We start from the raw sequence: 23,238 nt of genomic DNA, 5'->3' as shown, positions 1-23,238 counted from the left end.
AGGCATGCCCTTAAATTTTACATCATTTTATCCATAAAACTTTAAAGTTTCTTATGGTGTAGCTTTCTATAGGGTTTTTCCTCACCTTTAATAATGGCTTCATACAAGTTTGTTTTATACATAGGTGCACAGACAGATACAAATTCTTAAAGTGGCAATTCACTGAAATTAACTGTCGGTGACATACCTGTAACGTCAGAAGACTGAGCCAAATCAAATGTAAAATTTGTTGGTCTACTGTTAGTGGTTTCGAATTAAGTTCTTATTTTAACATACTCTAAAGACAAAATAAAGTTAGTTATACAACATGTACAGTGTATGATGGCTATGGAACCGGGAGGGGGTGTTGAAGGTTTTTTTTCTAAAACTGTATAAAAATGTAAAAATGACCTTCAGATTGTGATTATTTTGCATGGTCAGCCCCCCCCCCCCCCACTTTCAAACCTGTTCTACATTCCCCTGCTAGACTCCCAAGAGTGGTATCACTCCTTTTTTCAAATGGGGTTATCTATTTTTAGTGCATGAATCACCCACATCTGTGAAGAAGTGCCAACAACATGCTTGGCAATATGCAGCAGGGAGGCAGGGACAGTTCCCCCCCCCCAAAAAAAAAAAAAAATATATATACATTTTTTCACTGAAAATTATGACAGAATTTGCCATAGGTATGCTTGAAATCCTTCAATTACACCCTAGAAAATGCAAAAGTACCCCCATGACTACCTAGGTTGCTTTCCAATTTCTTTTCAATAAAATTAGCATCTTTCAAGACCCCCCCCCTGGAAAAAATGATGCACAAGACCATGCATATAAATACATGTAGTAACTGTGAGAGTTTTCCAAAATTAACCTACAATATTGAAAGAAATCAAATTTAGGAACTCTATGAATCTGATTTAGAAACTTTGCACTTGGCCTGTCTGGCCAACATTAGATTGTACCGTACAAATGAGTACCTTAACAAAGAAATACCTTTGCAATCATAGACAACCAATTGTTATTAAAGGAAACAGAACAAATCCAACTTTAAAGTGAGTCAAACAAATCCAACTTGAACATGAGTCATGTGAAAACTCAATTCATGCAAATAACTAGTGAGAAAGAATTAGGATGAGGATGGGTCAATGACCTGGTTGGTTATAATGATCTAACAAAAGGTACTAGATGTGAGGATGGAATGAATGACCAAATGAAAAGGAATGAGATTTCTATAGAAGTAGATCTAGGCCTATAAAGTAGGGCAGTGACTGATGGAATGAGTACACCGTAGAAATGGGCCCATTTAGAAAGTGTACAGAAGGTGCCTATCAAACTACCAGTACCTGAATAATACTGAATATAACAAGAACAGAAGTTAAAGTAAAAGAAACTGTGTGTACAAAGAACATTCCTTCATAGGTTATGAAACAAATTAGTGTTGTGTTTTGACTTTTCAATGTGCAGAGAGCAGAAGTTTGTAATTAAATTTCCTACCCACTACCATGTTTTTTTTTTGTTATAAAATGATTCATCAGAATTGATTTACCAGTTTGATTAAAAATATTGTTTCTGGTTTTTAGATTCAGGCTTGCATTGTACAAGATTCATTATAGTTTTTGTATTTTTTGTATTAAAACCAACTAGACTGTTGCTAATATGTCTCATTCTTGGAGCACAAAAGGGTTCCAAACTATTCATTACCTCAGACATTCTTAACCATTCATAAAGCTTCTTACACTGAGTCTTTGAGTATACACAACACCACAAAAGCTGTCTGGTTTCAAAGAAAATCTTGACAAAAGGGACTCCTTAACAAAGTTTGTCTACCTGTTTGGTTTTGTTCCTGGAGGTCACATGACTTTATTCACAACAAAGAGGTATTTTGACCTAAAGCCTAGATCAGTACCAGTTATTGAAATGTCATGGTACATGTGAATGTTTCCTGGGCATTGGTGGATTGAAACATCCCAGTGAAACACGGCATTGTTGTTTAGTTCACAAAGTCCCTCACCAAGCTAGCTTCCTTAAGCAGCACAGTGTTGGATAGACCAGGGAACTCCCACTTCCCTGGGCCTGGTAGGCAGGCCATTGATGGATCTACTCTGCATTTAAAGTGGGATCCATTACATTAGAACAATAGTGGACTCTTCTCAAGTTCTTTCTTGCCTGATGAACACGGATTGGCACATCAGTGAGTTCAGGGTGGGTTGATTTTGATGCCTTCCCACATTATGATGGTCTTCGCAATCAGCTGGTGAAAAAAAGCCAACCTGTATAAAAAATGGCAGCCACAGGTCTACAGTGACCACTACACAAGCACTAATTTTCATGGAGGAAGATTATATGTGTTAGAACCTGTCTGGATAGCAGCCACCTGTCTATATTGACCACCAGGACGGATTCCTTCAGAGGCACATTAAATAACCTTTCTAGAGCAGCTACCTGTTCTTAAAGGCCATAATTGTGTTTCCCATAAATGGTCACTTAGCTGGGGTCATTGTACAAGTCATTTCAGCTGGAGATAATCTGCTTCAGGAATACATTGGAATTGCATGTAATGCCTGTCTGAATGTTGTGGACTCTGATTCAGGATCTTGGTGATTTTTTTTTATTTACCATGTCTAGAAGATTGGAATTTGTTGAGAAGCCCTTCATCTCCTTCCATCATGACCAGGTATATTCATTACATCTAAATATCTTGATTACTTTATTCTTACCTTTCACTTTTTCTTCTTTAAGCGCATAGGGACATGCTATGCTATGTGTGATGCGCTATACAAGAATTGAGCATTATTAGGTGGTCTGTCATTTATGACAGATCACCTCTTAATTTCGTCAATTTCTTCTTATTTATTTTTAACGATTTTTTTGTCGCCAAGTTATTTCAAAATGGACTTGATCAATTTCATTGAATTTCATGTCATTTATGGGATCTGTCATGGACACGTCAGAATAAGCTTTTCAAGGTCATCAGGTCATGATGACGTCATCTAGGCGCCATTTTGTAAAATCACATTATCAATCATATCTCCATTATCAATTATCAAAAATCAATTAAATTAACATCATATCGACTTCAGGTCAAGGGTCATCAGGTTATGTCATCAAAGGTCACCTGAAGGTCACGACGCGCGCGTATGCGCGCGTCAAAATTTAAAAATGCTCAAAATCACTTTTTTACCAAACGAGAGTACGTTTCAGGTCATTCTAACAAATCTAAGCATTTCAAAAATTTGTACGCGCGCGCGTTTCCGCGCGTAATGCCTTAACGCAGTGCAAAAACACCGTTTTTTTTACATCATTGCATAGATAATATAATTTTGAACAATTTGATACCCAATTTAGCTCTCTATGACCAATGATAACGAAATTAACACCCATTAAAGTTTGCAGCACGTGTGCGCGCGAGCTCTCACTATAGGCCGTATATGGGCAAAAACAAGCCTATTGAAAATTCACTATAGCTCTTTATATAGTCCATTGACCCCCAATTTTTATTATATCGTGACGTCATCAAAATAGCGCCTAAACTAAAAATTTCATTTTTTCAAAAATGACGTCATCAAATTTATGCAAATTTGGTTGTAACTTCTCGAATATAGATCGTTTTTCGCCCAGATTTCGATATGTTGTAGATTAGAATGTACTCTTTCTCCTCAGTTCAGATGAATATTCGTTTTGAGAAACGCATCATTGCGTAAAACAGCGATGAAAAGAGGCATGTCATTTTTCCTCATTTTGCGTGTAATCTCTATGGGACATGACTTTTTCCCAAAACTAGATTCGACATTCCTCTATTTCGTGAGCCATATCTCCATTTTTTCTTGTCAGCTTTCCTTGAGCTTTTAACATGTTGTAGCTGAGATTCTGGGCTATCGGAAGTGTGCCCTTCATTTTTTGATCAAATGCCGGGATCATGCCCGTATTTCACTTGTAAAATTGGACTTGTAATTCTCAAAATTGCTTACGTGTAATCTCTATGGGGAATATCGTGGCTCAATGGATAACGCATTTGACTTGCTTTCTCGAGGGCGGAGGTTCGATTCCTGGGGTAGAAAAGATGATTTTTTTTCATTTTTTTTTCTTTTTGCCACCTCTTACATGATCCTTTATGATAATTAAAAGGTATGAAAGTTAAAATTTAGCAAGATAAAACAGATTATAATTACTTTTTTCATATCACATGTATTTTGCGTGTAATCTCTATGGGACATGACCTTTTCTCAAAACTAGATTCGACATTCCTCTATTTCGTGAGCTATATCTCCATTGTTTCTTGTCAGTTTTCCCTGAGCTTTTAGTATGTTGTAGCCGAGATTCTAAGCTTTCGAAAATATGCCCTCCATTTTTTGATCAGATGCCGGGATCATGCCCGTATTTCGCTTGCAAAATTGGAATTGTAATTCTCAAATTTGCTTACGTGTAATCTCTATGGGGAATATGCTAGCTCAATGGATAACGCATTTGACGTGTTCGTCCGTATTGCTGACGTGTAGGTCCGTGTTGCTGACGTGGTGGTCCGTGTAGCTGACGTGTAGGTCCGTGTTGCTGACGTATTGGTCCGTGTTGACGACGTGCTCTGCCGGCATGATCCGTGTAGATCCGTGTGAAGCTGCCGTGTTGATGCCGTGTTCACAGTTATCTGGGGCAAAACTATCCCGGACCTCCCCGATCATGCCGGCATTGCCGTGTTGATCCGTGAGGTATAATCATCTATCTTGTATCTGTTTGAAGATGTATGTCTGACGATTGTCATCACCACATCAATAATCACATTTAGTAATGGTCAAAACTTATTCTTAGGATGTCTACGATCAAGATTATCAATGATATCTAAATGATTTATTTCATACATCAGCAGACACTGAATTACAAATCATGACAGACCACCTAATTCGTCCGCATGACGAATTAAATTCTAGTTATTATTAATATTATTATTATTGTATGGATTTACATTATGGTTTATGAATAAGTGCTGCATAATGTGGAAAATCCATTGCTCTTGCAGATAGTGACACAATATTTGCTCCGGAGACAATTGCTCCGGGCTTTATTTTATTTAAGCTGTCGGGTTAAGGTTGCAATGGAGTTTTATGTTAGATTAAAGGAGAATGAAACCATTGGAACAAGATGGCTTGTGTGAAAACAGAAAAATCAAAGAAACAGATCGACCAAAGTTTGAGAAAAATCAGACAAATAATGAGAAAGTTATGAGCATCTGAATATTGCAATCACTAATGCTATGGAGATAGTAAATTGAAAATGCGACAAAGATTTGTGATGTCACTTGTGAACAACTCTCCCCATTACTTTAGTATATATTTCACTTGAATTGCCTCTTTTATCACATCTATTCATAGATCATGTGTTCTTTCTACATGAGGGCATGTAATACATATTTTTTAAGAATACATCATGGATAAAGAGTTTGTATCATCATAAGAAAAAGCAAAAAGAGACATTTTGAGGGTATTTTATAGTCCACCAAAGAGAAAGTTGTTCATCAGTGACATCACACATCCTTGTCGCATTGCCAATAGGAGGATCTCCATAGCATTAGTGATTGCAATATTCAAATGCTCATAACTTTCTCATTATTTGTCCGATTTTTCTCAAACTTTCTTTATTCTTTTTCTTTGATTTTTCTGTTTCTACACAAGCCTATTTGTTCCAAAGGTTTCATTCCCTTTAAGGATGGGTATATTGTTAAGCCCATGGTTGTAGTTGGCCATTCCATTAATGTATGGAATTTGCAGCGAGCAATTGTCGCCAGAGCAAATGTAGTTTAGTCTGCCTTGTGCATTGTACAAAGATCTGTTTGAACTTTATCTTATCCGGCATTATCGTTCAAGCTTTCTTGGTTGGTCTTACCACACATGAAGATATTTGAGTTTGGTTGATTGTTCTACATGTAATATGACTCATTCATGCATGCACTAACCATTAAAGAGAAATTCCACCATAATGTGAGCAGAAAAAATAAATATTTATATCATGAGGGAGAAGCTTCCAACATAAATTCACAGATGGAGTGTTTTAGTTAATCACATGTACACTGCATTTTAGTAACCGTTCTTACTTGATTTTTTCCATAATAATGTACACTTTAATTCTGATCTGTTTTGTTAATTACAATTAACCAACTAGATGTCAGGGTCCAGTCACAGGGTGAGCTTCCCCTTTAAGAGTAGTAAAAATTGGTTACTCATTTGTGGTTGTATCCATGCTCATACACAACATGTGATGAATATTTGCGTACTATTTTCTTCACTGAGGTATTAGCCTTAATATAGATTGACTCATGTAGTTAATACCAAAGCTCTACAGACTGTACATGTAGCTACATGTATAACCAGTGACTTGATCAAGCCTACATCTTACATGTAGTAGGCCTGCATGTTTATCATTCATGTTAAATAGACCAGTTCGTAGTTACTTCATGGACAATTTCAGTCAAATGACCTTTCATTTCTTTTATTAAGATACCGGTAGGCAGATTTCAAAACATGATATTACGTAAGCTTGCCTTACATAGCAGGATGAAGAAATTGAATAGACCTGGGGAGCGTTTCATGAAAGGACTTGTCGGACGTTTTATCCGACAAGTCCCATTTTATCCGACAGTTACTATAGTAACAGTGACTCTCAGCCAATCATAATCAAGGAAAGTTGTCAGATCTGACAACTTGTCGGACAAAAATGTTGATGAAACGCCCCCCCCCCCCCCCCGCCCCGTGACTAGAATAGCACACCCACACCAATGAACACTTTATGAAGGTATTTGTTGCATTCCTACTTTGAATGCATATCATAGCATGTTGCACAATGTACTTGGCAAATAGTGAAATACCAGTTGTTCGTGGACGCATTGTTGTTTTTTGGATGTACATAAACGAATACCACTATTCAAAAGAATATATGAATAATCAAGACATCAAAGTTGGTGCTTATCTCATTAGATTTTAAACCACCATGTCACTTTAGTACAAATGACCTTCCTTTGATCATGCGCAGAATCTTTTGATCATGCGCAGAAAGGAATTATGAACTGGCTTATTGCAGTCATTCTTACCATCAAATACATGTAGACTTGCAAAGTTATGGAATTCCCCAAGGAAGGGGGGGCTTCATTACAAGAAACATGTTTTCAATTGCAAATCTTTGGAGACTGTTTGGCTGTTTCTTGCAGTAGAATTTATAAATTGATTTGCTGTAATTTTACAATTGATTTATCATCAGTTACAGATTTACAATTGAAGTTTTTGCAATTGATCAGAAATTGGTTTCATGCAGCACATACCCCATAGACTTAGTACATTCATGATTAGTGTAAAGATTACAATCTTTATGACTGTTTACTCTCTTCATTTGCTGAACAGGAACCAGCAAGCCCAACTAGTAGTGTAGATTTGACTTCTCAACCAATGTTCGTAATGTAGAGTATCTTAATTCTATTCTGAAGCTCTTGTTGGAATTCGGTGAATTTTATTCTGAATTAACATGTATGAGATTTTGTTTTCAACCTCACTTTATTACTATGTGAAAGGATCAGCACTCTGAACCATACATTCCTGTATATCAAATCTGCCAAATAAAGTACAATACTCAGCTGGTGAACTGTAGATGAAGAAAGAAAAGTGATCTTTCTTACAAATGTCAGGTAAATTTAATCTATATTTTCAGTTATAAAACTTGGGTCCCGCAGGACTTCTAATGGTTTGATACATATGTCTGCATAAGTCAACAAAATTCTTTTATTGCTTTTTATCCCCAAAAGGATGATGGTTGTTCCACTGGAAAAGCCATGAGCAACAGTGAGTCTGAGAAGCAACCACTCCTGAACAATGTAACAGACAACAAGCCTTCCACCATGAGGAACCGCTCCAAGGATCTCAGTGCCCTGGAGGCAACTATGGCAGACCCTGCCTCCCCGGACACCAGTACGCCACTCCCTGACGATGTCAACAGCAACGGTCATTTCACCTATGAGGAACTCTCCAGTGGATTCACGTGCCCGACCTGTAATGGTTTAGGAAAGATCCCAAGAGGTAAAGTTTTGTTTCCAGTTTGGTTGATTCATGTCAGAATTTTTTTTCAAATTTTTTTCTAAGATGTCCTACCAATCAGAATATGTTAAAACATCAGGAACTGGATATCTCAAACTTGTTTAAACTGCATTCTGAACCTACAGTATTGGTTTTCATATTCCTGATAATTAAATAGTTTTTTGTTTTATATAATCATAAGTTCCAAACCTCTTTAATAATATTGTACTCTTGAAGTAGGATTTAAGTAGGATTTATTTATAGCATGTTACTGTATTCATTTTCTTTTCCAAAGTAATTGATGTGTACTGAATCATGTACCAGTTATTGGATGCCACCATAAAGCAGCTCTTGGGCTTTTTAACATGTATTGCACATGTATTATTTTTATGCAGGTAGAGAAGATGATCTGGTAGCGTTGATTCCATACAATGATGAAAGATTGAAACCAAGAAGAACGTAAATATGAAGTTATTGTTATGCTTTATTTTTATTTGTTTGTGTTCAAGTAGAGATGATACTCTGCAAACAGACCAATCTTCAAAGCTGAATTCATTGACCTATGATTCAATCCAATCTATTTGATGAAATGATGATGATGGTGGTGGTGGTGGTGATGATGATGATGATGATGATGATGATGATGATGATGATGATGATGATGATGATGATGATGGTGGTGGTGGTGGTGGTGGTGGTGATGATGATGATGGTGGTGGTGGTGGTGATGATGATGATGGTGGTGGTGATGATGATGATGGTGGTGGTGGTGGTGATGATGATGATGATGGTGGTGGTGGTGGTGGTGATGATGATGATGATGATGATGATAATGATGATGATGATGGTGGTGGTGGTGGTGGTTGTAGTGGTGGTGATGATGATGATGGTGGTGGTGGTGGTGGTGATGATGATGATGATGATGGTGGTGGTGGTGGTGGTGGTGGTGGTGATGATGATGATGATGATAATGATGACGATGATGGGTGGTGGTGGTGGTGGATAATGATGATTACCAGGGTATTAATTGTGATATTTGTAAATGTATCAGTTTCAGAAAGTGATGTAAGTTTTCTTTCATGCGTTTGAATCACCTCTTAATATAAATGGAAAAGAACAAGGAAAACAGTTCATATACCTTATTTTGATAATTTTCCCACAAGACTATCTGAGGGTTTACAAGATTTAAAAAAAAAGAATTATAGCTTGGACAAATCAAGATATTTATGTATACATACAGAGGAAATTCACTCTAGCATGCAGTGGAATTTAAAAATAATTTGTGGGATGTTTGAGTGAATTTCCTTTTGGCCTTGACCCGAAACGATAATAGCACACAAATCAGAGAATAGCATAAAAATCACACTGCACCGGTAGTACAGACTATTCACCGTGTGATCAAATTACCTGTGAAAGTCACTTTAAAATGATTCTACAACAACAGCACAAATCTATCTTTGTACAAAGAAATCTCTGTTCAGAACTTCAGATTTTATAGACCAATGAATATCCTAGCTGAGAATGCATACACAGGGTTACCACAGTCATAGAAAATCATAAAAAAATTTGTGGTCATGGAAAGTCAGGGAATTTGGAAAATTTGTGAAAAGTCTTGGAATTGCATGTACTGCTTGGCTATAATAATAATAATAGGCATTTATATAGCGCCATCTATCTAGAAATATTCTATTCCGAGGCGCGTTGTTATTATTATTACCCCGGCTTTAGCTCGAGCTGCCTCTCAGCGCTCATGCATTCAAGGAATTAATCCTGCCGGGTACCCATTCACCTCACCTGGGTCTAGTGCAGCACAATGTGGATAAATTTCTTGCTGAAGGAAATTACGCCATGGCTATGGCAGCTTTCCAGTTTGTTGTGTCTCACAACTGTCATACCGTGATCATAGTCTGCTATTATAATTGGTGTTCATGATTTCCGTTTATTCCAGTTTTGTGACATCCCGAATTCTACATAACTCCCGGGACGTCACAGGAAGTCATGAAAAACCGCAATTTAGTCATGGAAAATTCATTTCTGTGGGAACCCTGCATACACTGCTCTGAGAATTCATGTTCATTTCTCTTTCTATTCAGTTTATTGATAAATGAATGATACCGACAGAAACATACTGTAAATTATCATAGATGAAATAGCAAAATTATTTAATCAAAGAATACTAAAGCGAGTACAAGACTTTTAGACTTGAACATAATTGTAAGTTTATAATACCCACAAAATGAAGTATATCTTTTTTGTAAACAAAATGTTGATAAATTCATAATAGAACATCCTTCTTTTCCCACACGAGGAAATTACTAAAATGTCATGTCTCTATAAATATAATTTGTGTTTACTCTTGTTTTTAATCTTACAGGTGGTGCTATGTTATCCTATCAATATTAGTTTGTGCAATAATAGCTGGAGTTCTGTGCGGTTTCCTGATTCCAAAAGAAGTTATCTTGTCAGTAGATGAGGTGGAAACAGTGGATATTCATATAAATGAGTCAATATCAAATATGAGGCTTCTAATTCAGGTGACTATTTTTTTTTAATTCATCATATGGTGTACATACATACTTGTATACCGTAAGTAACGGTGTATTAACCGCACCCCCAACTTTGGACTAAAAAAAAAAAAAAAAAAAAAAAAAATCTTCTCACATTTACATGCATATTTGAGGTACGGAGAAACAAAATCTAAGCTTTTAAGATTTTAAAGTATCCAAAGAGATTACCGGTATGCAGAAATATGCTGTTCTTGATCAATTCATCTACAAATGTTAGAAAGAAAGAACGGTCCCGCCAATATTGGCAACTTACACACTCGCTCACCTCACAGTCACAGTCTACACACACAGCACTGCCATTACATTGCAAACTACGATACAGTACAAGTCATGCCAGTACATCTTATCAAATTATGATCTGTCTTTCCCAGCGTAGGAGGAAGAAACATTCACATTTCTTGCATCACAATCTCAAAATCACTTTCAGAAATTTGATGTCTTAGCATGAATTTTGGATACGGGATTATAGGAAGGTTTAAGAAACAAAGAAATTGACATTTTTTCCAATTGTTTTTAGGCTTCGTGCCGTCTCTCTCGTGCGTGGTTGACATGGTATCTTATGAAAAGCAAACAGGAAAGAAAAAAACAAGCTGGCGCGAAACGGGACTTTGAATAGCGCCAGCTTAAGTCGCACTGTAACCACATTACAACGCAATCTCTAAGGTAAGCAATGAATTCCAATGACCGGAATTAGAAATGAATATTCATTATGAATGACGTATTCTGTAGCGCGCGTAATTTAATAGCGTTGTGCAGCTAACTAACAATAGCGTTGTATGTTAGAGACGTACAAACTACAGTATTAGGTTACCAGTACTTTAGCCTTATCGATGCCACGTGATGGCTGCACAAGTCCATTTAGGATTGCCAAAATTTGATGTAAAGGTTGGACCAAATTTCGGCTATGTTTTTACGAAAGAAGCGGCGGAGGAAATGATAAGGCATCATGAGGTGTCAACATTTTCCTCGTTTACAATCCAGCAGACGAGATGCACGCCCGTATGGCAAGCCGTATTGATATTGTGATATCACGAATTTGAATTACTAATATCACTCATATTACTGATATCACTAATTCGATTTAGTGATATCACTAATTCGATTTAGTGATATCACAAATTCTATTTCTTGATATCAAAAAAGGGATTTGTGTGAAAAACATAAGGGAATTAGTGATATCACTAATTCAATTTGGTGATATCACTAAATCGAATTAGTGATATCACTAAATCGAATTAGTGATATCAGTAATTCGAATTAGTGATATCAGTAATTCGAATTCGTGATATCACAAAATCACAATATATATCAATACGGCTTGCCATTCGCCAGCTGCCAAAGAAGGGCCAGGAACAGGAGATAAAGGTATGATACATGGTACAATATAGGCCTACCAGGGTGACCAGATTTCACAAAATGAAATACGGGACATTTATCAAACGAAGATAAGAAGCGAAGAAGGAATAAAGGAGAAAGAAAAGAGATGATTGAGAAGGAAAGAAAATAAAGGAAAAAAGAAAAAAATAACAGAAAGTTAGAATAAAAGAAGGATGAAAAAATATTAAAAGAGATAAAATATAAGGTTTCCGTCATTCTTTGAAATTATTATAGAAAGAAAGAAAGAAAAAAAAAAGAAAGGAAGGGAAGGTGAATAAATGTCTGAAAGACAAAATAAAGGAGAGAATTAAAGGGGGGAAAGGTAAGAAAAAGGAGGAAAGAAATAATGAAGGAAATAAACATGTTTCCTTCATTCTTTGAAAGAAAGAAGAAAACTGGAGGAAGGAAGGGAAATAAACAAAAGAAAGAAAGAATAAGGGAAAAAATAAAGAAAGGAAGAAAGAGCGGAAGGGAGGAGAGAACGCAAAAAAGAGAAAATAATGGGAGGAGAGAAAGAACAAAAAAAAACAGGAGACGAAGAGAGAAGGAAGCCAAGGTAATTATAAGGAAAGAAAGAAGGAAATAAAAAAGGATATTTGATAAAGAAGGAAAGTAAGAGAAAGAAGGAAAGAAAGAAAAATGAACAGAGAGAGAGAAAAGAAAAAGTCTAGGAAAGAAAGAGGAAATAAAGATAGATGGAACAAATAGGGCAAGCAGAAGAAAAGGGTACTAGTATATATAAAAGAAAGAAAAAGGGAAAAGTTTATACCGCCTCGCCCTTCACTGTATGATACCGGGTGTAGCTTATGATATGTGTAGTGTTTAAGGATCATTCTTTTTTCTATTATAGATGATGCTAGATGTCTCTTTGTATCAACTGCATGAAGGCAAAATTTCAACTGATATAGCTATTTGAAAAAACAAAGTGGAAATTCTTGCAAATCGTGCAAGTTTTTGCGAGCCACTGTGAGCGGCTTTACAGAGTAAAAGAGTTAAACCCTATTGTAAATTAATCATCAACACAAACTTGTAAGTTATGTGTTGCTATAACATCTGTTTTGGCCAAATCTTTACCATTTACTGACATATTTTCTGGACAAATCAAGTTATTAATTTGATATTGTTAACATTACCAGTGACAATGTTGTGGGTTTACAGGTGGTCCAAGGATATACTGGCAAGATGTTGCAACCAGTAAATTTACAGTGCCTGCTGCAGCAATCCCTTTTGAAGTCTGGTAACCAACATAAGTTCTCTACACCGTTCTCCAAACGATCGAGTTCTCTTTGGCACCACATAACACGTCTCTCTAGCTCTACGTACAACGCTATCAAATTACGCGCGCTACAGAATACTACGTCATTCATAATGAATATTCATTTCTAACTCCGGTCATTGGAATTCATTGCTTACCAATCTCTAAGCTCACTCAACTCTCGCTCAGCGGTGACAAAATATTACCGAGTATGCTTGGCGTCTCTTTTAAATTAGTCAGGGAACTTCACTACTTTGAATCGAGAATAAAGTCAAAATTAGTGTCATGAAAGTGAGTGCGTTTGTTATGGACACCATTTAAGTAATATTGCAATAATCGCTTCCCATTACCCGCGGCTCATACCCCTCTAAACGACATTGCCTGGGCGGCTACGCCCGGCCACTCGATGTGTTGTTAACTGGCAGACATCGTACATGTACGGGAGGGGTTACGGCGGGCTGGCTCAGACCCGTCACCGTGTATAAACCGCACCCCCGACTTTTGCTTCTACCCCGCCGAGAAAAAGGTGCGGTTAATACACCGTTACTTACGGTACATACATGTACTATACAAGAAAAAAGGAGTAGTAGTAGTGGTGGTGGTGGTGGTGGTGGTACATGTAGTGGTAGAAGTAGTAGAAGTAATATTTTCTTCATCTTTTCCATCTTCTTATTCTTCTCCTGCTCTTTGTTATTCTTATTTTCTTCTTCTCCTCTTCTGTCTCATAATTTCCATTCTCTTTCTCCTACTTCTATTTCTACCATTTTACTGTTGCGATCTTAGTATGATATTAATACACTGTCCCATATATGCCTTTTTGTGCCAATTATCATCAGAACTATCAGTTTTCAGCTAAGATTTCATATTTTTACAAATCTGAGTTGATTTCAATGTACCAATTCTATGATAATATTATGGTAATTTACCATGATTTTAAAAGCTTTCTCATAAAATAATTGTTTGCCGCATTTACTTTCTTTTATCTTTAGCTAATAAATGTTCCTACACCAATGAACAGGGACAATCAGTTTAGTAGCTATCCATATAATCATGATTAAATATTAACATAATGATATATTTCTATAATTCCTTTGATTTTTATCAACAGATGGAATTCTCATTGGAAAATAAGAACTTTGTCCCTGTGTATTCACAGAACATATCAGTGTCTGCTTATTGGAGTGATGTGATAAAAGGCTCCAATGTAACGACCGTGCCCTTTACCTTGGCTGGTAGGAACAAAAATTCACAGGTAAGATTTTATTATTATCGCCAAGATCAGTGTTTTGATAATAGTAATAATGATAAACTGATGCTTATAGGTTATAATAATGATAAACAATTACTGCTCTGATAGGCTTTGCTCTCCAAATTTACATTACAACAATAAAGCTTTTAGATGTCTTTTATATGATTCTATAGATTTTCTTTACCAGAAATTAGCTGGTAAATTGTTTCACAATGTGGGACTTCAATAGTCAAAAGTTCATTTTTTTATATCATATAGAAGACTTTGGGGGTGGGGAACTTTAATAGGTAACATGAATTTTAGTAACATTGTTTATAGCATATAGGTTAAATGAAGGACAACTCTCTGGTAGGCCTGAGTCAAAATAATTATTTACTGTTCAGTCGACTGTTAGAAGCAAGTCCATTTGAAAAAAAGCTGCCCAAAAGTTGTTTAACATTTCTTATCTTTGCAGACATCAAATTACCATATTTTAATCATAGTTCCTTGGAAGTATTTTTTTATATATATTTGAAAGCTATCAAGAAAAGGGGTAATATAATCTTTCTCGACTCTGAAAGATCTATTTTGGACATTGCAGTACGATGTTAATACCCTTCATAATGCAATGCACATCCCTCACTCAAACTATATTGCCTTCATGCAGTATAGAGCTACATGCAGATCAAGTTTACACATGGAATTAGATATAAGGCTGTAGAAATAATAATCTCCAACATGCTTGAATCCTGAGGGATGGGTTTTCTTGAGTTCATTCCAATGTAAACTTGTTTTTCATATAATTATAAAGCAGAAAAATTAAAGTTAACATTTGCAAAGTTTTGATAAAAACCTGTCCAAGAATAACAGTTAATATTGATTTGAAAAAGTTTTTATTTTCACGATGTCACATGGAAGTAGCTGCTCGGTTCATCTTGTGATATATTGTCACAAATTTAAAATTGTAAAAAAAAAAATAACAAGAAGTCCATAAAGTAGATCAGATGAGCATGTGTGCAGCCCTCACATACATGTATCAGTTAAGTTATGAGTGAGACAATGCCTCTTGTGTTTACATTTCCTATAATTAACCTGATCCTTATCAGTATACATGTAGTTTACTTTACACAATGTTATGTAATCTCTGCATTTATGTGTCTGGCACGGCAAAGGAAGATCTTTCCTCAAATTGTCCTGATTGCATTTGCCCATCTTATGTTTGTTTATAAATAGGAGAATAAAGTCGGAATGTACGTGTGCAATGTACTTCATAGCACACTTTTTTTATGAAACTTTAGCAAGTGTAACTAAAACTTTTTTTTTCTTTGTTTGTCTTCTAAAATCAGTTTTAATCAATTTTACTACAGAATCCTAACCTTAAATTGAAGCAGCATTAAGAACCTTGTGGAAAAAGCTGTTGTTGATATTTTGTCAGCTCACAAAATGATAAATATCACAAGTTTATTTCTTATATTTGAACCTTCACAATATGATTCTTGTTTTCTCTTGCCCTTTTACTTCAAATCAATTCAAGTCTGTAGATTTTCGTTGTAGACTTTTCTGAGATCAAAGAAAACATAACACTACTAGCAACTGTCCTTAGATTTTTGCAACTTTCTTTATTAGGAAACTAAAAATGATAAAAATTTAAAGACCTGAATATTGCACATGTATATTCCATAGTGGATAAGCTTAGATAAAATGAAATTATAGGATGCTGAGGTGATGCATTTAAAATTTTCTGTTATCGAAGCTCCTGTTTTTCTTTTTCAACCCATCCAAGGATGTTTTGTAGACATAACACAAATGGATTATATTGCATCCGAATTCTATTCATAATAAATTTCAGTGTGCTGTGATTATAACTGGGTATATTTTGGTTCAATTTAGGGTATGTTTTGTAAGCATTGTTCTTTTTTTTTTGCTTCACCCTGATGTATTTGGGGATACCTTCATCAACATTTTTACATCGTTTCAACAAGCAAACCCCGTTTCACAGTGTCAATTTAATCTTGTGCTTTCTTCTTTTTTTTTTACAGATGTTTGCTAATGTTACTGCTACTTTCACCGAGGCATTTTTAGTGTAAGTATTCAAAAAAAAGAATAATGCCCTCAAGACAATACATCATTGAACAAAATGGAAACACTCAACAGTTTCCGACAGAGCAAAACATATTTTAATATTCAAACAAGAGGAGGGATGTCATGGATCAAATTATCTTAATTCCATTATGACAAAGGATACAAATTTTTACCACACATATCAGAGATTCTGTTTACTTGTGCTGGCGTAATGAGTGCTTTTAGATCTAGTTTGCATACACTTAACATATATGAAGAATTTTGTTGCAAAAGGGATTAGGTCCACTTTGGACCATTCCAAGAAAAATCAAGTTTTTATTCTCACCTGTTGCAATATTCTTATGAGAAATTAAATTGTCATGATGCAGAGCTACCAAGTCTCACGCATTGTGCGTGAGACTCACGCATTCAGGGTCCGTCTCACGATCTCACGCATGGCACCCATTTTTCTCACGCATTAGGGACCCGACAGAAAAAAAAAAGTAGCATTATTCGCCAGATTATACGACTGGCCGACCGCCTTCGCGTCTAGCCCGGCACGCGAGACGAATCGAGAGTGCGGTCAGCGCACAGCTAGTACGTGATACGATGAATCGCGTGCGTGCATCGCATGGTTTTGAAGCCCATTTCTCATGCGCGCGCGCGTTGCGCACACGCCTTTTCACAACGTACGAGTGTAAATACTGGCCGCGCGTGCACAGAGACGTCGAGTCATGAAAATCTCACGCATAACATTTTTTTGAACTTGGCATCTCTCCTGATGTTCTACCCTATCTTGTGAACATAAAATTGGGTATAAAAGAAATCTACCTGTCTTCATTTTTTCTATATATTTTTTCAAAAATTATCATTGTGGAAATGATCCCTTTTGCAAGCAAACTGAAATGATATTCAACTCTTCTTTGGTATCATTTTATAGAGCTGCTAACAATCTATAGATTTGGACAAAAAATGAAATTTGATGAAAAATGGACCTAACCTAACCCTTTTGCAACTGAGCTCTTCATATGTATGTGTATATGAAATCAAAGGATACTGTATGTTTGAATCTGCACTCTTATCTCTCATAAAATGTCTGTTTGTGTAAATTATGTAAAATGATCTCACTTTCAGCGCTGATGATAACAGGACACCTGTTGATTTATGTTCTACAGAAATTAGACGGAAATACTCTTGTAAAGTGCCACAGGAAGTCATATTAAAGGATAACAAGATTTTTCCTGTATGAAAATGAATAAAGAAATAAAAGTAATAAAAGTATGTTTTATAAAAGAACTGTCACTGTCACTGATTGTTTCTGATTATTGATAATATTAGGGTTGAAAATTTTGTGAGGGAAAAAATTGAACAACCCCCCATAATGATGGCCCATCCAATACCTACATGTATATTTTTGGTAGAAAAACTAGCATGAATCTACTCTTCAGACTGTATTACCAGGTGCAGATCAAGGCTGAAGCTCAGGGGCAGCACTTCCCCCTGTCACCCCTCCCCTCCCCCACTTTACATGTGATGACCATTTAAGCTATCTTCCCCAATTTTTTTTATTCTTTATTATTTTATTTTATTATTTTTCTTGCTGGTCTTAAATGTGAGCAATCATGCCCTTTGTTTGAGCAAGAGACAAGAATCTTTTTTCTTTTGCTTGTAAAAAAAAGATTGGCAGAACTTGGCTCACTTTCTGTTTCCCCTCATTTAGTAACAAACTGCGAAACGAAAACTCCTGGAACTACTCTGACTGTAAATTATTGATTTCATTTGGAAACCTTTTTTTTTCAGATCGTATTGTTCAAGTGACTCTCCTACCCATGTGATTTACATGCAGTTTGTGTAAGTATGATTATTTCTAGAAATATTCACTTGTTAGGGGTGTTACTTCTGAGGTCTGGTTTAACTTAAACTTAGATTTAGAGTTGTGGTTTAAGTATTGATAGCCAATTGTTACATAAATCACTAACATGGTGGTATCACATTTCAGCTCATTGGCTCTCAAATCATTCATAATTGTCTAGGAAGTATGAATAGATGATTGTCTTCACCATCGATGAATCAGGAAAGAGCACAGTAAACATAAGAAACATACAACTTAATAACAATTTTGACAATTTGGCTTCCCATACTTAAACCACAACTTTAAACCTGAGTTTAAGTTAAACCCGACTTCAGAATACGGGCCCTTGTGTTAGTAGATCATCTTCAGTCATCGAAAGGGGTGGTGTCATACAGCGTAGAGCCTCTCGTAAAGTAATGCATGACTTTATGAACAACTTGATGTGAAGACAAGTGATGGGTTGATATGTGTGTTTATTTTATATGCAATATTCATCAACATCTTTACTCTTTAAATCTGACTTCCATATACAGTAGACTATTGATGATTTGTATGTTATTAGGATATTTTACATGATTTAAGTTCTGAAAAAGAGATCTTTTATGACATGAAAATGTTCAACATAGTGCATGGTAAGATTACACATTGTCATTTTCTTGTGGCACTGATTACTATTTTGTTCGAAAAAATATTTTAATGTGTAGTCAGGCAATGTACCATTGGTGAATAAACTAATGATAATGTAATTATGTGCAGGGACTGGGTGCTTGTAATGAGCTGCACGACTGTAATATTAATAGGTGCATGATATCTAAACTGCCTCAGTGCCTCATTATTTTCAGTGATTAGCACTGTCTTGTCAAAAGCAGAGTATTCACATTAACTTCAATTGGCTATTTGTTAAAACAAATGATTTTTCTATAGTTCTTATGATGTCGACACTTTCTATGAAAACAAGGAAATGATATCAATCTTGAAACAGAGGGTTGAGATGTCGTATAAGTGCTCCATATACAATGAAGATAACTTCAATACACAAACATTTGCATTTTGTCCATAACATTGAATAAGGATTAGATATAAATTTTTTGGCTTATGCTCAGCTATTTAACCATGCCAGTTGTGAAAACATTGACAACCTGAAAATGAGTTCGAACTGAATCCAACAGAAAGGCCCCTATGGGTTTATTTGTATGAATGAAAATATTTAAAACTTTACATTTCACTTTCTATTATAAAAAAAAAGGGGGGAAAAAATGCTGTAAACTAGCCCCTAGATTTAATTTTAGCGCAAGGACTTTTGTAGTGGAGTTTATTTATGCAAGTTGAATCCACTTATGTGTCATCTGTAAATTACACATGTACATGTATTTGAGAAGAGAAAAAAAATCAAATGTACATGTACAATGTTTGTAGCACATAAGTTTGTGTAAATATATAAAGTGATTGAGATATTTCCATTTGTTGACATAGGCATGATTGTAAAGATAAGAAGAGTTTGGACTACTTATCATACTAGCAAATACAGAATTTATTTCCTTTGAAAAGTAATTTATTTCAATGGAACAAAATAAAAAAAATGTATCACTCCAAACATGTAAAGATAATGAAGGCATTTACCTGTATGAATACAGGGTGATTTAGTTAGTATAAAGCTATTTGTATTTGCTTGGCATAATTTGTAAAAAAATAAATATCCTGATAAGGCAAAGAAGACAAAGTTCTCTTTATGTATACACCATGGAAAGAATTGAATGAATGAGTGAGTGAGTGAGTGAGTGAGTGAGTGGGTGGATGGGTGGGTGAGTGAGTGAAATATAGATTTACAAGTACGGGACTTGTGATCTATAATAAGATCTACAATAAAATATACATTTGTTATTTTTACCTAACTTGCATAACCAATAGATGATTAAATATTATGTTCATTGCTTCATTCTCATATTCATACATTTGTCATCTTTTTTCTTCACAGAGCCACTCTTCAGTTCAAGCTGCTATCCCAGAACCAGCAGGCCACAATGACCCACTACAGCCCTGTCAAATGTGCTTCACTTGACCAAATGAGCTAGTAAGGCCAATTCCTGATGGGACATCAAGAACTACAATGTGCCAGAACAACAAACCTAATTACTGGAGGTCTGGATATAAAGTTTGATGACATGAATCTATCTTGTTGATAGACAAGTGAAAAATTAGAAGGAAAGAATTCGCAATCAGATGCAGTGAACTTCACTTGTAGGACAGCAGACATATTACATCTGACAAAATCTGCAAAGCGAGTCTTTGTCAGGTGGCAAGGCAAGACCTTTGAAGGATCTGGGAATTCTGAATGAGCAGTTTCAACTGTAAAGGAAGCTAGAATGGTTGTAAGTGCATACACATGTAGCAATAGGACCGAGACATTTCAGTCCTCTCTGCGGGAATAAGTAATGGGGATTAATGCCCTTGATCTGTACAAAGCATATTGAAAGTGGTTCACAAGGAAGAAGATTTGTTCCATATCAGTCTGAATTGTTGAAGTGATGTTTCAGCAAGAAATATGGTTCATGTACCTGTAGCCTATGCATGGAGCAAGCAACAAGAGGACCAACAGTTTTGGCTGCTATCTGAGGGGCTTGGCATGTTCAAAATTGTTTACAAGGAATTAGGGATTCATAGGCAAGAACACAGCGCAGGTACCTCTTGCCAATACATGGAGGAAGCTAAAAGAGGACCAAAGGCTTTGAATCCTCTCGGAGGGACTTAATAATGGGGAGTAATGCCTTGATCCACATGGCACTTGGCACATTGAATATTGTTTACAAGGAATGAGGGATTTTTCCATAGGCTCAGTGTGGAAGCATTGATTGAGCTTCATAGGCAGGAACACAGGGCAGGTCCCTCTGATAATGTGCTTCAGTTAATACGCAATGCCAGATGCCGACATTTTGACTTGCTCAGTCAAGAATCCATCTACGTGTAGATCGTACTTGTTCATGTATCATGATGTTCAGACTAATTATTCAACCTCGAGTTGGTTAGTGTTTTAAACACTCTAAAATGTATATATCATAATATATCAGGAGAGCTATAAATTGACATGCCGTTCCAATGCGGTATAGATGCATAATGTAGGAATATATTACTATTATTTTGAAGAACCACCGATACATTTTACATGTTATATTCTTATTTTAGACTACAGGTAACTGCCTAATGACCTTCCATAAGTCAAACAATTGCCTAAGTCGAAGCTATTTTTTAAAATCAGATTATCCAAAACATGTGTTATACATACCTCTTCTAAGTCAAATTTCTCTTTAATAATTTGAACGGAAGACTGTGGTCCCCAAATATTTGACTTTAATAGGCAGTTACCTGTAGTTATATAAATGTACATGATTGGTTTGTCATTTCATATTTGCTTACAACGACAATCCATCTTTTGCAAGTGATTTTATGTTCAGTGATGTATATATATTTCTGAATTTATTGTCAAAATCTTTTTGTTTAGAAGAAAAATCAAATAAATCAAATCAAACATGTGTCATTAAAGTGAAGGCTATACAAATTTTTAACAATTATTCTTGCTAGTTTACAGAGCCTATTTACATGTAGGGTGTTTACGGTGTATTAATTTGTTGAAGACAGATTGTTATGTCACTTATTGTAAAATGCAGTTCAGGGGGCATTTCTGTATGCTCACCAAAGAAACCCTTTCTTCAAGATATTGTGCAATATTCATTAGCATCCTTGAGTGGCAAAGGAGACGTGTCATATAAATACTTCTTTAAAAATACCTTTTTGAGGATTTGAGATCCGGGTTTAAAACAGTGATCATAAAGCTACATGTAAGACCCAAACCCATTTTGAAAGGACATTTTCAAATATGCCTATCCTAAGAAAGAAAGAGCATAAAATGCTTCCTTAGTGAAATGCAGTGATCTTAATACCTTGGACACATTTGCTCTACGGTGGCCGTACGGCGAGTCAAAAACAGCCATTTTATTCATTTTTATTCAAACCACCTATACTTAGCTGGTACAAAAATGTTTAAACGGCTGTTTTCGACTCGCCGTATAGCCGCTGTAGAACAAATGTGACCATGGTATTAGTCCCTGATCCAGAACGTTAATGTTAAACAATGGCCAGCCCCTATTTTTTCTGACTACACATATCACTGACCATTTTCCTGTTTTGTTTGTGGGAACTGGGGGTATTTCACAAAGATTCAAGAGTGACTTTTTTTTAATAAGATTCGTGCCTAAATACCAACGAATGCACATATTTAATGCGTAATCTGATTTATGGATATGCAGTAGTGCTCTTCTCGTGCACATGATTTGACCAATGTTGTGATGCGTTATATGATGCATGTAACTGAAATTTAAGTGCAACTCTACGTTTAAGTCACGTACATTAAAATCTTTGTGAACCCCCTCTCTTCCCGGAAGTCTAATTGATGATTCTGAGAGTGTACAGTGTTCAAGTTAAAAATTTGATATTTTGTTCCTGTGTTACTTTTATTTCTTTCTTTTTTTTTCTTTGATTTCCATTGTTTCCCTTTTTTTATTTTGGCTATCATTCTAACCAAGCTGTGTGCTACTTATTCAAAATAAATATGTTATGTATAATAGATTGTCATGTTTCTTGTGAATATTCAGGGTGAAAAAAATAACAAAAGACTTCACAACACATCTAGTGGTTTAAAGTTCTTGCATAAAATACAAATAGAATTAAGGCCCTCAGTACAGAAAATGTTTTGTCACTGTTTTTACAGTCAAAAATTTCTATTTTGACTACCAAAGAAAATAGAAAAAGTGGCCATTATAGACAGGTGTCTTAAAGACTGGTTTTACAATACATACATAAATGTATTCCATTCAATT

The 23,238-nt window shown here is 35.7% G+C and overlaps 1 protein-coding gene across 1 annotated transcript; it reads left to right on the top strand.

Annotated features, from left to right (window-relative positions):
• The first annotated feature begins 1,874 nt into the window (after positions 1-1,874).
• Positions 1,875-22,365, top strand: LOC121426247 (transmembrane protein 106B-like). Its single transcript, XM_041622471.1, has 8 exons — positions 1,875-2,653; positions 7,760-8,030; positions 8,423-8,486; positions 10,402-10,561; positions 14,335-14,478; positions 16,494-16,537; positions 18,316-18,366; positions 20,343-22,365. Exons 1-8 carry the CDS (start codon positions 2,549-2,551, stop codon positions 20,437-20,439), a joined length of 936 nt encoding a protein of 311 aa, XP_041478405.1. The 5' UTR covers positions 1,875-2,548; the 3' UTR covers positions 20,440-22,365.
• Positions 22,366-23,238: the final 873 nt, after the last annotated feature.

The sequence above is a fragment of the Lytechinus variegatus genome, chromosome 13 (genome assembly GCF_018143015.1).
Source record: "Lytechinus variegatus isolate NC3 chromosome 13, Lvar_3.0, whole genome shotgun sequence".
Lineage (NCBI taxonomy): Eukaryota > Metazoa > Echinodermata > Echinoidea > Temnopleuroida > Toxopneustidae > Lytechinus > Lytechinus variegatus.
The sequence above is the reverse complement of the archived record's forward strand: the minus strand, read 5'-3'. Positions and strand labels throughout refer to the sequence as shown.